General features: G+C 44.7%; 1 protein-coding gene across 3 annotated transcripts in view; it reads left to right on the top strand.

The window, feature by feature from the left end:
- The window catches only part of MRPL1 (mitochondrial ribosomal protein L1), a 549,098-nt gene that overhangs the window by 480,443 nt on the left and 52,803 nt on the right, over positions 1-15,852 (top strand). For all 3 annotated transcript variants that reach the window (XM_078676360.1, XM_078676359.1, XM_078676361.1), the window contains exon 7: positions 9,405-9,502. In XM_078676360.1, coding sequence (XP_078532486.1) covers positions 9,405-9,502 — 98 coding nt within the window. The remainder of the gene's footprint in view (positions 1-9,404; positions 9,503-15,852) is intronic.

Below are 15,852 nucleotides of genomic sequence, written 5' to 3' on the forward strand. Positions count from 1 at the left end.
AAGAAAAAGATGCCGGAAATTGGTCACAGATGTGGTCACTCACTTGTGACTTGCGCAGTCCACATGCTTTACCTAGTTAGTCACATTATCCTCACCTCAAAAGTCTCAGTGCGTGTGTTGAGTGATGCAAAGCTGCATAGTGTTACATGCACTCACAAGAAGCTGATTGGTTGCATTACAAATGCTTCCGATAAGCGGAGGCCTACTTCATGTATATTATGATACCTTGTACCATGTTCACAGTTCACTTGTCCACTATCCTGGCCCCTCTCTTCCCAGGCATTGTGGCAGACTCCGTGCTTTTGCAACGTGTTTCAGAGTGGGGGTTTGGGATCAGTGACTTTCACAGCTCATTCCACCTGGTTCTGTGACGATCCCAGAAAGTGCACCTTCGTGAAGTGATGCACAGGCTCAGAAAGCACAGGCTTGAAGAATAAAACGACTGGCACTGTTCAGTTTATGGGGATGGACTTTGTCACAGAGAAAGTCGCCGTGCAGCCTTGTAGGCCACAGAATGCCAGAGTTGAAAGCAGACTAGCCCTCTAAAACCTGAGACACATGGCTCATGCGCAGTAGCTCATATGCCAGCGAAAGGGGGCTGACTCAACTCATGGGTCAGAGTGTGAAAACGGGCCTCAAAACGGAGTATGTAAATAAAACTGGATGGAAAGTGGAAAAGCGAAAGCCTGGTCGCACATAGTACCATGCCACTACTGAGCTATACGTAAGTAAATTAATACTCTGTCTACTGGCATGAAACCAGAGAAAAAACTTTGAAACTTCATTAAACGACATCTAGTAGAAATCATGGCACTTCTATTTGAAGCTTCCACTCTTATCAAAACACAACTATAGGATCTCTCTACAACTAACTGGTCGCTACTTATAGTTTTACATCCTATAGTTCTTGATCAGCATAGCAATATAAAACGTCTGTAAAAAGTTAGCAGTCTTGGTGTGTAACCTGTGTAGGGATCAGCGTTGAAAGCGGAAGAGATTTGCTGTGGAGTACTTTTGGAGTGATAAAAACCATACAACATGGTACGTTGCTAGTGGACTCTCAATTTCTGTGTCAGCCAATGTAATGCTTTAGTCATTAATTGCTCCGTAGTCTCCATTTGGCCCTCCTTTAGCTCTGGGCAGATCTTGACCAGGCAGCCAGAACAGGCAACAGTATGGAGTTCTGGAGAATAGTGAATGCTCCACATTTTAAAAACACTAAGGATCCCTCCCTTGATAGTAATGTAGGTGAGGAAGCATGGGTAACCCATTTCGGAAACATCTTCGCCTCTATTACTACGTCACGAACACCTTCCTCAACCATAGAAGAGTGTACCCCTAGTTCCCTTTCCTTCACACTAAATGAAGTGAAGGAAGGACTGAACTCATGCATCCCAGGCAAAGCACCAGGCCGAGACAGAGTTACAATTGACTTCTTTCAAGAAATACCAGATCTGTGGTCCCCCTTGCTTACAAATGTTTTAAATACTATAGCTAAAATAGGCCCCCTCCCTCGTGGTCCACAGGTATCATTATCCCGATATATAAAAAAGGGGACAGGGCACACCCTAAAAATTATAGACCATTTTCCCTGATGGATACTACCACTCCAAATTAGAGGGCTGGGCACTGGACAATAATATACTAATGCAGGCCCAGTATGGGTTCCAGCAGGGAAGGGGTACTGTGGACCAGTGTTTAAATTTAGAAATTACCACAAAAAAATGTCAGAATAAAGGGAGGAAAAATCTACATGGCTTTCATTGATTTATCAGCGGCGTTCGACTGTGTTGTCCATGAAAAGCTATGGAAGATATTGGAGGAGACAGGGCCTGACCATGCCATAATACATTTTATCAGACAAATGTATACAAATGCAACAGCAATGGTCCGATACACCAAAAATGGCGACTGTACACGCCCCTTTCGATTTGCTAGAGGAGTAAGGCAGGGCTGTGTGCTTGCCCCTTTTCTTTTCTGTATTTACACAAATGGTGTTGAAAAAGCACTTAGTAAGGGTTTTCGTGATGTCCCTATATTTGGTTCCGAACACCTACCTATCTTGGCATACACGGACAACGCAATATTGATAGTCAGGACAGGGCTCGGACTCCAAAGTCTGATAAACAAATATATATCTTTTATGGACTCCCTAGATCTAAGGGTCAACCACACCAAGTCCTTTGCCATCAGGGCCAGGAAAAGCGATACAACCCCCTACTTACATGGGGATCCTTTTTGATAAAGACTCATCCTGGTTAACACTGGTGGAAGGTAGGAAGAGGGGAATGGAGAGAAGCCTTTCAGCAATAAAAATCATTGCACAGAAAATAGGTGTAAGACCACTGATACCCCTAAAAAAACATTTAAGGAACCTTCAACGTGCAGAAGGGTCTCAAAGAAAAAGGTCTCCTGTATCTTTATTGCACAGGTGGACTATAAGAGGAAGGAGCACTACAAAGTAAAAGCTGAAGTAGTCACCTATCGCCTGAACCCATCATTGTCAGAGAGAGGGTTCTACTATCTAGCAGATGTCACCATTCCTCAGCACAGATTTATACTGTTGAGGTTCCGTATGAACGTGATTCCTTTAATGTTAGGATACCCTGAGAAAAAGTACAACCATGCGTCGCTCAGCTTATGTCATTGTGATTCCCTCTCAAGACAAACTGAACTGCATCTGGTTTTATTTTGTAGGCTCTACAAGAAAGAGAGGTATCATTTTCTTAAGCGCCTTTTAAAGCGGAAGAACATTAGGCCGTGTTGAGTTGCACTCTTCTTTTTAAAATCATTACCCGACTTTTTAACATGTTTCTCATTAGCCTATTTTCTTTGGGCCTGCATGAGAAAAAGGAAGAGGGGGATTGCTTGTATCCAAGGGCCATGGAAAAGTTATCCTCTACTGTATCTCAGAGAGTGGCTCACATAAGGTCATGGCTAAACGGGTACCTAGATTATATTATTATCCTCTTACTTTTTATTCTTATACAAGGGACATGAAGTATTTTATGGACATGAAATTGTTACTTTGTATTTATTCTGTGCTTTTATGATCTTTTTAAACTGATCGAATAAAGAAATGAATGAATGTTTAAATGCTAAAGACGTGTATTACAGAGGTCTGTGTGTGGCGTAGTCATTTGTGTGCTCCAGAGCTGGGGTAGATGCTTCAACTGGCGATGAGTAGGGGATACGTGACCTGAAGAAACTAGATTGCCCTACCTGAGAGTTTGCTGAGGTCCAGCAAATTGCTTGTGAATGCCACATGTGCCACAAGAAACAAACTACGGTTGGCGTATGTGGAATCAAAGCATCGCTGTAACTCATACAAGGCCCTCGAAGAATAACACATAGCCATAATCAATACCCTTGTGGTCATAGGCGGACTCCTTACAAAGTTACATAATCAGTTGGGAGTATTGGGTATGGTCGATATCTGACTCAGTACTTTCAGTTAACGGTTGCATGCTAAGAAATAAAGACGTGTGTTACAGAGCTCTAGTAGTCATTTGCGTGCTCCAGAGCTGGGGAGGATGCTACACTCATTATGAAGGTCTCTTGTTAATTGTAGACCAGGGATGTCCAACATTTTCTTCATTAAGAGCTACTTATAATCAATGAAAATCACCCGAGCTACAGTGTTGTAATCATGACCACATCAAACAAGCATTGGCATAGCCAATAGTTCTCGCCTTTGTGACCTTATAAGTGTTTAGCCATGCAACAGTTAGGGTTGTTGCACCAAGGATATCGTGCTGGATAATTAAATACTTGTAAGGTCCCCAAAGCGAGACCTATTGGCTATGCCAATGCTTGTTTATTTTTACTTTTGAGTTTGTTCGCGTTTCACTTTTATAGTTATTTTTTATTTTTACAAATTATTATTGGATTAGAAATGGGTACTCCTGAGGGCTTCTTTGGGGCAAGATGGCCGCGGGTGAGTTGTGGTGAGCAGTCGCACCAGAACCTCTCTCCTATCTGACATGCTAGCTTGAGAAAGCTGGCGCTGGAACGACAGTATTAGCCCCCTCGGATGGCTCTGATTCTTAGACTTTGCTCCTAACTCTGCACGGACAGGAATGCAAGACTGGGTCCCATTAATCAAGGCGATGAGATGCTAGAGACGGCATGGACAGATATCAGGTACTCGGATGACCTCGGAGACCTGGTGGTTGATGAGCTTGGGAGGTTGGCCAGGAGATTAATGTGGAGATTGAGAGTTTTCGCAGCCAGCCTGCTCAAGCGAGCAGTGAACAGTGCAGTGAATAGTGCGGTGAACAGAGCAGCACTGACAGTTAAAGAGCGGAACGTTTGGTACACAATGCCGCCAAAACCTGTAAAACCTGTAAAGTCTGATAAGAAGAAAGCGAAAGATCCCAGCGAGGCGAGCAATCTAACTCCCGCCGCTGCAGCGACTTCTAACATGCAGAAATCACAGTTACCGGCAAAGAACCCTGGTGCCATAAGGAAGGTGATCGAGCCCGCTGTCAGAAAAAAGACGGATCTAAAAGGAGATCAGCTCGGCAGAGTGGAGAGCGCTACGGCGAGAGAGCGCACCAAAAGGAACGAAAAGCCTGGGATGAATAAAAACAAAGGGACCCCTTCTAGACAGCCCACCTTACCAGAATCTTTCACCCGCCCGGGTAATCCAGGCAACCCAGAAGGATCCGCCAGCAGAAGTCTATGCGTCTCCGGTGTCCGCGGTGTTACAGGAGCAGAGGGGGAGCCCGAGGGTGTAGGATGGCAGCAGAACGTCCTCGTGGACGCAACAGCAGCGCCAGCAGCGGAGACAGGAGCTGAGAGCGCGAGAGACGCTGAGGCATCGGTTGCCAAGCGACCGGCTGGGCTGACTTCTCCGCTTCCCACGAGCCCCATGCAGGACGCCAGCAGGAGCAACCAGAAGGCAGCAGACGGAGCGGAGATGGGCGCTGGAAAGAGGGGATTAAAGGAAATGTCCATGAGGGGTCTCCCCACAGAAAAGACTACCGCGGACAGTGAAAACGGTAAGAATGTGCAAAAAGCAAGTGGTGTGAAAGGGCAGGAAAACGCCGACATGCTACAGGCTATAATGCAGGTGGAGGCAGAACTAAGTGCTAAAAACCCTAATCCCACATGGGGGAGCTCGGTTAGCTTGGTGGCTGACAACCTAACATTTGGACACCACACGGAGAAAGAGAGGGAGGATCTATGCTCGGTGGAGGGGGAACACTTCTTTTCAGTGGGCGAGGACTCTGACTCCACTCAGCAGGAGAGGGAGATGTCAGATTCAGAGGAGGAAGGAGAGGTGGAGAAGGAGGAGGTTGAAGAAGAGGAGGAGGATGAATCCTGGGTGGCCTCTACCTCTTCTGAGACCGACATAGACAAAGACAAAGAATCTACATTAAAAAAGAAGCAGTCTCTGCGACGAAGGCACGAAAGAGGTGCTGAGAGGAAGCTGGACTGGGATTATTCGGCGACATCACAGACATATCAAGAGGAGTCAGAACCAGGTCTAGATCAGGATGATGCTTTGGGGAAAGTATTTAGTATGCTGAAACAAATACAATCCGAAGCAAGATCCACAAGTCGTAAAACGAGACAAGACTTCAAGAAAATTCAAACGACGCTTAGGAAGACAAATAAACTGTATGAAGGGCTGGCTGGGAGAGTTTCTGAGGTGGAGGAGAGAACAGGCAAGATCGAGGATGACTTTCGCAGTTTTAGCGAATTCAAAATACAACAGGAAAAAAAGGCGGATGATATCCTCTGGAAGATGGAGGATTTTGAAAAACGCCAGCGGCGCAATAACGTTCGAATTTTGGGTGTGGCAGAAGGGCTGGAGGGGCAAGATCCAAGGGGTTTTGTGGTCAAGCTACTAAGGGGTGCTTTCCCGGAGTCCCAGTGGCAGTGGGAGGCAGAGGTACAGAGGGCACATAGGTTCCCCTTTGTCCAGCGAAAACCATATGGAGCTGAAGGAGGGTCAAAAGCGCCACTCCCCCGCGCAATATTAGTGAACGTTGGCAACTTTCTACTCCGAGAGGAACTTATCCAGAAAGCCAGACCAGACAGCAGAAGAACGGCGGAGGGTGTTACTTTCTTTACAAGGCCTGACTTTTGCCACGTTACGGTAGAAAGGAGGTGGAGGCTGAGGAAAATGATTTCAGAGTTTCAGGCTTTAGGATCTGAGGCGTATTTGCTATTCCCAGCCAGGCTGAAGGTTGTTACAAAGGGCAGGGTCAGGATGTTTATGTCAGAAGTGAAAGCACAGGAGTTTATTCAGGAATTAAGAAGGGCGAAGAAAGAGGGGCACTGAGGGGAAAGGCATTGCTATGGGACTTTGGGACTTGATAGTTATTAGACTGTAGAGAGGGGGGGCACACTGGAGATGATGGGAGAGGGGTGCGGCTAACACAACCAGGAAGCGTCCACACATAGGTCATTGCTGACCTATTTGCCTGCAGGGGGAAGGGGGGGAGGGGAGACAGGGGAGGGGGGAGAGGGGGAAGGGGGGAACCAAAAAGCAGCTGAAATGCATGGTTTGGATATGGCAGATAGCACACATTGATTATCTATTTTTTTCATTGACTACATTTTTGAGTAAAGGAAGAGGGAGAGGGAGAAAGTATGGAGCGGGGGAGAGAAGGAGCGAAGGTACAGCTGGGTTAGGAAGGGATGGTTTTGTTTTCTTTAATACACAATGTCATGTAGGTTAGTCTCTATAAATGTATGTGGGCTGAATGATTCAAGGAAAAGGGCGAATGTAGCAGCTTATATAAAAACCCTACAAGTGGACCTAGTATGCCTACAAGAAACCCATATAGAGGAAAAGCAGATTTATCTGATGAATCAGTTAGGGTTTGATGTACTTGCTGCCAGCAGGCAAGGATCTAGGACAAGAGGTGTTGCGATACTGGGGAGGAGAAGGGATGTGAGGGTTAGAAGAAAGAAAGAAGACCGGTGGGGGAGGTGGGCTATTGTGGAGTTAAGCATTAAAGGCCTCAATGTAACATTAGTAAATGTATATGGTTCCACCGAGGATGATCCAGAGATATGGCAGTTTTTAGATACTGAACTACCACAATGGCCCGAATCAGTAATATGTTGTGGTGATTTTAACATGCATGACCCTACAAGCTCATTTACGGGTATAGGAGTGGCATATAATGGTAGAAAAAGAAAAGTAAATAGGGCTATTGCAAACATGGTTAAAAACAATCTCCTGGAAGACCCTTGGATAATGCAGCACCCACTGTTAGATGGAAGCACTTTCTTTTCGGCACCTCATCGGGTGTTGGTGAGATTAGATTATTTTTTAGTTTCAAGGTCTTTGATTCTGGGGACACAGATTGAAAAACAGCCAAGGATTATCTCTGACCACAGTCCACTAATTCTGACAGTTAAGGTCCCACAAGTACAGAGTACAAATTATTATTGAATTATTTTAATGTTCCTCTAGTCTATCTCGAACACGCAACATCGAGAGGTAAGGCGGCGGTGAGGGCAGGAAAGCGAGGGAGTGAGTGGAAGGGGACTGTTTAGGGTGGGAGAGCAATAGAGACGAGAGTGAGTAGATCAATGAGAGCGGTGTGGGAGAGAGAGGTGAAGAGACAGTGTGGGTGACAACGGAAGGGACAAAGAGTAATAGACGGAGAGGCACAGAAAGGACCCAGGAGAGGAAGCGAGGGTCACAGGAAAAAGAAAGATAGTTGTGGTGTGTGTGCACGAAAGAGAGTTGAGAGCGAAGATGCGGGAAGAGGAGAGGGGAACACACAGACGTCAAGAGATTGAGGGGTGACAAAGAAAGAGTGCGTGAGGGACAGTAAGAGGAAATGTGAGGATTAGAGAGAGTCTAGAGAAAGAGGAGGGGGGAGGAGAAACACGAGAGACGGCCTGCGGCCGTCAAAGTGAAAGTACGGCCGGCGGAGGGCATTGCTGTGGGGAGGGGGGAGGAGAAATGCGACACGGCAGGCAGGGGAGGGGGCGGAGCGGGGAGAGCGGCATGAGGGTGTGAAGCAGCAGGGGCCTTTGAAGTGAAGCTCAGCTTCACTTCAAAGGTGTGGGAGGAGTGCTGCTGGTGATTGACTGGAGATTTGATGATGTGCACGCGCATTTTAGGTCAATACGCTTGCGCATTGACCTAAAAGCGCACGGGCACAGCATCAAATCGCCAGTGGAATCGCCAGTTAGGTAAACTCTCGATAAGCCCCTATATAGCGGCATGAGGGTGTGAAGCAGCAGGGGCCTTTGAAGTGAAGCTAAGCTTCACTTCAAAGGTGTGGGAGGAGTGCTGCTGGTGATTGACTGGCGATTTGATGATGTGCACGTGCATTTTAGGTCAATGCGCTTGCGCATTGACCTAAAAGCGCACGGGCACAGCATCAAATCGCCAGTGGAATCTCCAGTTAGGTAAACTCTCGATAAGCCCCTATATATCTCGCTCCCGCTCAATGCGCATGCGCATTGAGATAGGTCGCTCGACCTAAAAAGATTACATTATTGGCCACTGCATGCACACTTAAGAGCAGTTGTCACCTTTGTGCATCAGGTAGGATTGCCACAGTAAGGTAAAAAATCATTTCTCAATTTGGAATACCTTTAGATGAGTAACACATAACAACCATAGCTGCTATACTCTTGGCGCCATGGAAATGCATCTCTCCAATGCCACATAATTTGTCATTCAAATATATTTTGGAAATTCAACCATTTTTCTTCAAATATAGGGTTATAATTTCTCAAAATACACACATTTTCATCTCATATACACATTTTTAAATTTTGGTATACATATATTAATTCAGCCATGCGCAATCTTCTGATTTACTGGGCTAGACTTCACACGGGAGAGCTACTTATAGGTAGCTGGAGAGATACCAATAGGTTATAGGCTACTCGTTGGAGAAGCCTGTGGTAGACCATGTGAAGCCATAAGTTCTTTTGAGTTAGGCAGTAGCAGTACCTGCCTCTTACTGTGGTTTGAAAAGTCAGGACTGATATAATAAATGATGTATACGAAACAAATGATCATTGTAATGCTGCAAACTGTTACCAGAGGAATAATTTATGTACCACAATGATTGATTTGTCATGCTATCATTAGAATCTACATTTCAGATCCAAAACAGTCACAGTTTCAGACAAAAGTTTGCATTTTACCTCACTGCCAACATTTTTGTTGATTTGTATATCATTGTGTGTGTCTGTCGTCTTCTGAGGTGTATCAATTTTTATCATCATTTCTAGGAATCGGAGTGACCAAAATGTCATAGATCTGTGGTCACAGATCGAGACCATTAAGTAGGAACTACCCTACTTGAAATATCTAAACTGAAATAATCAAGAACAGTAACAGGCCCCAAGGGCGCATTTCAATTATTGCATTTTCAGCAAAGGTTTCAAATTTTCTTTCTGTTTTTTGGTTTTAGGTTCTGTGGGCATGGACATTAAAAGCATGCTAAATATCTTCACGCAAGGACACGAGTATTCGGTAGAACAAGATTGTGTCCAGACCAAGATAGCATCAGTAAGTTTTACAAAGATTTTAAACCGAAAGCTTTAGCTACGGGAACAGGAAATGATTTTCTGAAAAAGCATACTGTATGTTTTGGTAGCTTTTCATTCTTTCTGTTGTATGTTAGGCTGGGCTGGACTGGGGAGCAAAATCATACCTCGCAGATTTTGTTATAACAGCCTCCCCTTCCCCCATAGTGCGTGTAGCAACCTGACAACTGCAAGATAGGTTGGGGGGGGCTCTATCTCCAATACATTTTTGAAAAAATTTGCAAATATGGCGCAATTTACAACACATTTTTCATTATAAAATTGCATCCAGTCATCAAATGGATGGGTGGATGGAGTTTGGAGAAAGGGATACTTGGTTCAATAAATGAATAGTTGGAAGGTGGGCAGTGGGTGGATGAATAAATTCAAGAATGCATGCCAGTGAATAAAGACTTCTAGCTATATGGCTAGGTGCAGTGTAAAAATGCAGGATTATGGGTTGAGGAGGGTGAAACCCTACTTAAGTAGCAACCACAATCTTTGTTAGGGTGAAGTCACAAGCAAATCCCAATTAAACCTTTGCTCAACCCTCTGGTAGCTTTGCACAGAACAGTCAGGCTTAGCTTGGAGACAATATGTACATTTCTTATGCAGCACTTCATATAGAAATAAAGTGAAAACACAAGATAAATCTCACACCAAATTAGAAAAATAGAGCACATTTTAATAAATAAGAGAGCAAAACAACAAAAATCCAATCAGCAGAGCTGGAGATATGCAATTTTAAAGGTTACCTTGAATATAGCGCTAAAAAGCACAAAGTGCCAACTGTGGTTATTTGGTCGCACTGGACTGGGACAATCTCAAAAGTTCAGACCGACTGCGATGGAGCGTGGCCCAGCTTCATAGACCTAGTTAGGCCAATTGAACAAAAGCATCTTCAATCTAGTTTGCGTAGCATTCGGACGTACTGCGTCAAGGTTAAGTTGCGCAGCTGAGGCGATGCGGGGTCCTATTCAGAGATGCGTCACGCAATGTTGGTTCCCAGGAGCTTCGGGGCTGTGGTGCAAAACTCTGCATCATCGAGGAGGCTGTTGAGGAGGGGAACTCCAATGCAAAGTCCTGCGTCGAAGATGCGCTGTGCACATGCCGGTTCCGAAGAAGCTGCTGGGCTTGAGATGTGAAGTCATCCATCATTATTGAGGATGCCATCTGTGAGAGGCTGGTGATGTGAGGGCCTGTGTCAGGGATGTGTTCTGATGAGACTGAGGACTCCGAGGGTGATTTGAAGTCCTTGCACTGAGAGTGTCTTCGCAGCAGAGGCGGTGCATCGGTTCTGCTTGGGGCTGCAACGAGCAGCAGCAGAGATGCGTCAGTTCTGCTGAGTCCACTGATGGGCTGGCAGAGCACCTTCCAAAGGTTCAGACTGGGGTGGCACCACTTGGTATGGTAGTTTCGGGTCTATCCTCCCCAACAGCAAGTTTAGGATATTCATGCTATGATAAAAGTTTCAGGCTCTATCCTCGATTTCGGCTATTGGGCCTCATGGCCTCCAGCATCCTTCCTGTGACACATACCCGTTGGCATTTGAGGGCTCTGCAGAGGGACTTGAATTTACAGTGGGCACAGCATGAGGGGAATCCTTTGACCTGGTCCAGTTCTCTGAGGGAATTGCAAAAGACCTGCAGTGGTGGCTAACGAATAATTATTGGGTACGCGGAAGAACCCTCTCCCTTTCCCAACCAGAAATGACTAGTGACAGATGTGTCACTCCTTGGTTGTGCAGCAGCCATCTGGGAGAGGAGATCAGAGGCTTCTAGTCTCCAGTGGAGTGCAGGCTTCACATCAACCTTCTAGAGCTCTGAGCGATCCAGTTGGCATTGAAAGCCTTAATTCCTTAGATAATGGGAAGGCTTGTGCAGGTGTTTATGTACCACAACACTGCCTTGTGGTACTGCAACAAACTGGGTGGGTGGAGTCATTGACCCTTTTTCAAGAGGCTCTGTGCCTCGAATTCGTAATGAGAATTTAACTTCACCATTGGTGTTTCACTGGAGAGAAGAAAGACACACCATCTCACAATTAAGGTTCTTCATCATAGAACAAGTACACATCAAAGAAGGCATAGATAACCACCAGAGGTTGATGCAACGAGAACTGTTCTGGATCAAGCATTTAAAGACTTTAGTACCAACAGGCCTCAATGACAAATACGATCTGGCATGCTATCTGTAGGTAAAATTGTTCAATACCAGTACTATCAACTATCCGTTACTAATTAAAATCAAGCTGTCTTGACAGGGTAGAGTAGAGTACCTAAAGTAATGAACATTGCGTAAAAGCGCAAAGAATGTCAAATATCAATTATTTAAAATGCAACGTCTGTCAATCATAACAGAAGTATAGATAAAATGACTTTATAAGGTTTATTGAGCTCAAGATCAATGAATGTTATTTTCGGTCATGGTTTACGTTAACATGTAATATTGTGCATAGGCAACAAATCACCATACTAGTAAAGTATCGTAAAACAGCTATGATTATCATTATGTAAAAATAATTGAGACAATGCTCTATGCTTCACCTTTGTACGTCACATGACAATAATCATATACACACAAGATTCACGCAAATACAAAACACACGATATAAAATATTTGAGCTTGGTACACACCTGAGAGCTCATTATAGAGAATCAATGTATAAGCCTATCAAAACTCGTGCCAGCGAGGTTAGCACGTTTTTTAAAAAAACACTTTAAGGCACACAGTTAAACTGGTGGGAAAAACATGCGAGCATACAGACAGTGAAAATCGCAGTTCCAACGAGCAGAGTCACCACATCAATATGGCGCTCACAGTGATCACTACACTGAGCGTTGTTCACACAGTAAGTCCGTCGTTTATTATCACAGTATCGTAACTGCGCGGAGAACGCAAAGTTTAAATGGTGTTCACTACCTGAATTGAGTTGACTAAGCAATCACAGGGCAGCGGTTCTTTCGTGGTGGTCAAGATTTTCGGCATGACAGGTACGGACAATCTCGGATAGAGTTGAAGCACCAGGAAAGTTTAGTGTGCACAAGGTAATAACAACGCGGTTTTGTTCTTAACTTCTAGACGAAGAGTAACATCGAAGACAAGGTAGGGCTCTTGTTCTTAGATACCAAGCAGTCTTGCATTTTCTATCGTATAATCGGTTATCTAAGGAGGTTTATGCTTGTTGTTACAGATACCACAGAGAAAGACAAGAAGGTATGTTTTTAAGCCAACATAGGTGCATTTAGTTCACGCTTATGTACAAGCAAATAGCTACAAAACAAGCCTTTATTATTTTTTCGTTTACACAGCACATTAGTCATCCAGGCGAATAAACACACAAGTATATCAACACTGAACAGCAGTTGATTTCAGGTATGTTACTTACAAAATACAAAAGACACCCCCATGTCCAACCATATATTAGACACTCATACTGAGTACTTTTTATTTTTATTTTTCAGAGTTGCCCCTGATGAAGGCACCATCCAGGTGCCGAAATGCATTGGGCTTATCTGCAAATGTTTGAAAAGCATATGTCATGTCAATAATTTCAATGAAATAATGTTTCATGTGTAATTGTACATACAAATGAAAATTGTTATGAATAATGAAAATAACAATGTAAAGAAGGTTTAAAAGCATAATTGAACAACCGTAAATAAAATGTGAAAATAAGGAAAATATAAAGTCTAAAGAGTGGTGATAAACACTGAAGAATACAAGGTGCGGAGCACCAGGTGAACAGTGCATGATTAGGTGGGCTAAAACCCACCATAACCATAGTTCAATACCCAGGAGTGACTTTCCTGATTAATCGTAGCACCATTGGATAATCTTAGAGGATTTGGATACAACCCGGAGTGCTCCCCACGAACCCAATTCTTACAAGTCTGAACGTGGCTCGGCATTTGGCAGGTGGTTTAACAACTGACGGACTCTCTGAACTCCAGAGCAAACAAACTCCGCTGTCAATTCCTACAGATCACAAATGGCAACTCCTTCCAGAGGTGTTGCAAAGTAGGTCTCACTCTGAGACACTTTCCGTCTTAAGTGGAACTAAGGCCTCTTGTTCACCTTTCTGCTGAAACCACTTTTTTTTTTTTTTGTAAACAAACTTTATTGATCAGTTAAAAAATGAGGCACCGTACATAATACATGCTGGTTCCACTGGGTTGACCAGCTAAGATACATCTCTGATACACATACAGTTCAATATTGCTATGTAAATGTCTATTCTCTAGCTCTACCTCCTCAGGAGCTTCAGTATTAGATGTTGGCTAAGCACGTGCCTTCAAATAAACCAATAAACAAATAGTGCAACTCCCCTCCCTCTATCCCCCTTCTCTCCCCCAGGCGTGTCTTGTGGTATGAAGTCCTTGCACTTCACCTCAGGATATCTCCCAATTGCTCCTGTCTAAATCTGTTATGCTCTGAAAATCCAACTTAAACTTTCGCTGGGAGCCTATTCCGCGGTCCTCCAGTCATTCCACACATGCATTGTAGTGCATAAAATTATTCACTTGCCCTAGACTATTCTCGGCCTCACTCTTCTGAGATGCCATTTAGCAGCTTCAAATGCAGCGTTAAGGCCTCCCATGCCCTGGCTGCTTCTAAAGCCTTCTCACTCCCACTTCTCCTAGCATTTTGTAAACGGACCAAACCTTCGCTACCTGCCCAACGCTCAAATTCCCTTCTCCATCTACTTGTGCTGGGACCCCTACTCGCTTTCCAATGACTGGTGATATCTCTTTACTCTATTACTAGGCCGAGTTCTTGGACTTTGCTGGTAATTTTGTTCTTAGACGTATGTGGGAATTTGTGTAGCAAGGAATACCCTGCTGACTGAGTCACTTCTTTCTCAGTAATTTATGCCAAAAGTTCCGTCACCTCCCGCCAATAATTCTCTTTTTCCAGGCAACTCCAGGAGATATGGAGAAATTCTGCACCTACTTCGCCACACCAGGGACACTTGGCCGTGTTAAAATACTTGTTAATACGCCCAGGGGTAAGATACGCCCTATAGAATATGTACAAATTAACCAGCTGAAATCGGGCATTTCTGGTGACCTTACCGACCCTCTCTGTTAACTCTCCCCGTCTCTTATCCTCCAAGGGTTCTCCCAAGTCCTCCCATTTCTGTTGTAGTTCACTAAGTGGAAGAAGACCTGAACAGCTCAATTTTCTGTGTAAGCAGGAGACTGCCTTAAACTTCCCCGCTGCCGTTATCACATATTGGAATACCTCATCTAAACCAGGTTCAATTAGGCCCATCCCCCAATGCTTACGTATTGCTGTGGTTAAGGCCGCATGTAATAAGAAATCGCCCCGATATTCCATTTTGCTTGCTAAAGTCTGCGAATGGTAGTAGCTCGCCGTCTTGATATAGTTGCCCTATGGTAAGTACCCCAGCTTCTTCCCATGTGACTAGCTTCCTCCAGTCTGCTCTATGAGGCAATGCCTGCAACATTTTAATGGTATCTCCGGTGCATACGGGTGTCTCACTTTCGCTCTCTGTGACCTCTTGATCCAACATTTATGGGCCGCATGCGCCTCCGCGTTTATCTCTCTCTCTGATATACGTAGTTTTAATACTATTCCGGAAAGGAGATGCGGAGCGGGGCATTCATCACCTTTGTATTGTTCCCTGTAGGTGGCCGGACAGCCATTTTGTCAGCCATTGCAGTTGAGCTGCAATATAGTTGTATTCAGAATCCGGCACCACCAGTCCCCCCTCCCTCTTGGGCCTCATTAAAGTTGTCAAAGCCACTCTCCTCCTACCTGCTCCCCGTAGGAGTCCCGTCACCATTGTCCGTAGCTGTTTGAACCGATCCACAGGGATCCGTATTGGCAGAACTCCAAAGATGTAGAGGAGCCTCGGAAGAGTTATCATCTTTAGCTGGGATGTCCTGCCCGCCACTGAGAGGCGGAGGGTTCCCCAGAATTCTAAATTAGCTTTCCTCCTTCGTATAATCATTCCCACATTGCCCTCCAGGAGGTTCTTTTTATCGTGGTATATTTGTACTCCTAGATATGGGATGCTTCAGTCTTCCCACACAATGCCCTCCACTGTCTGAGGTTTCTCCCGCCCCTGCCTGGTGGGGAATCATTATGACTTTCGCCAATTTACCATGAGGCCGACACTCTTCCCAAGTCTAACAATAGGTTTTTAGTGCCCACCAATTCTGTCTCTGTATTTTGTAAAAACAGGATCAAATCATCAGCGTATAACGCTATGTGATGGATATGTCCCTCTACCTCCAATCTGCTGTACCAAGTTCAAGACCTGGCTTTGGCGGCCAACCGTTCCATGGCTACTGCAAATAGAATAGGT

This window comes from Lissotriton helveticus, chromosome 2_1 (genome assembly GCF_964261635.1).
Source record: "Lissotriton helveticus chromosome 2_1, aLisHel1.1, whole genome shotgun sequence".
Taxonomy (NCBI): domain Eukaryota; kingdom Metazoa; phylum Chordata; class Amphibia; order Caudata; family Salamandridae; genus Lissotriton; species Lissotriton helveticus.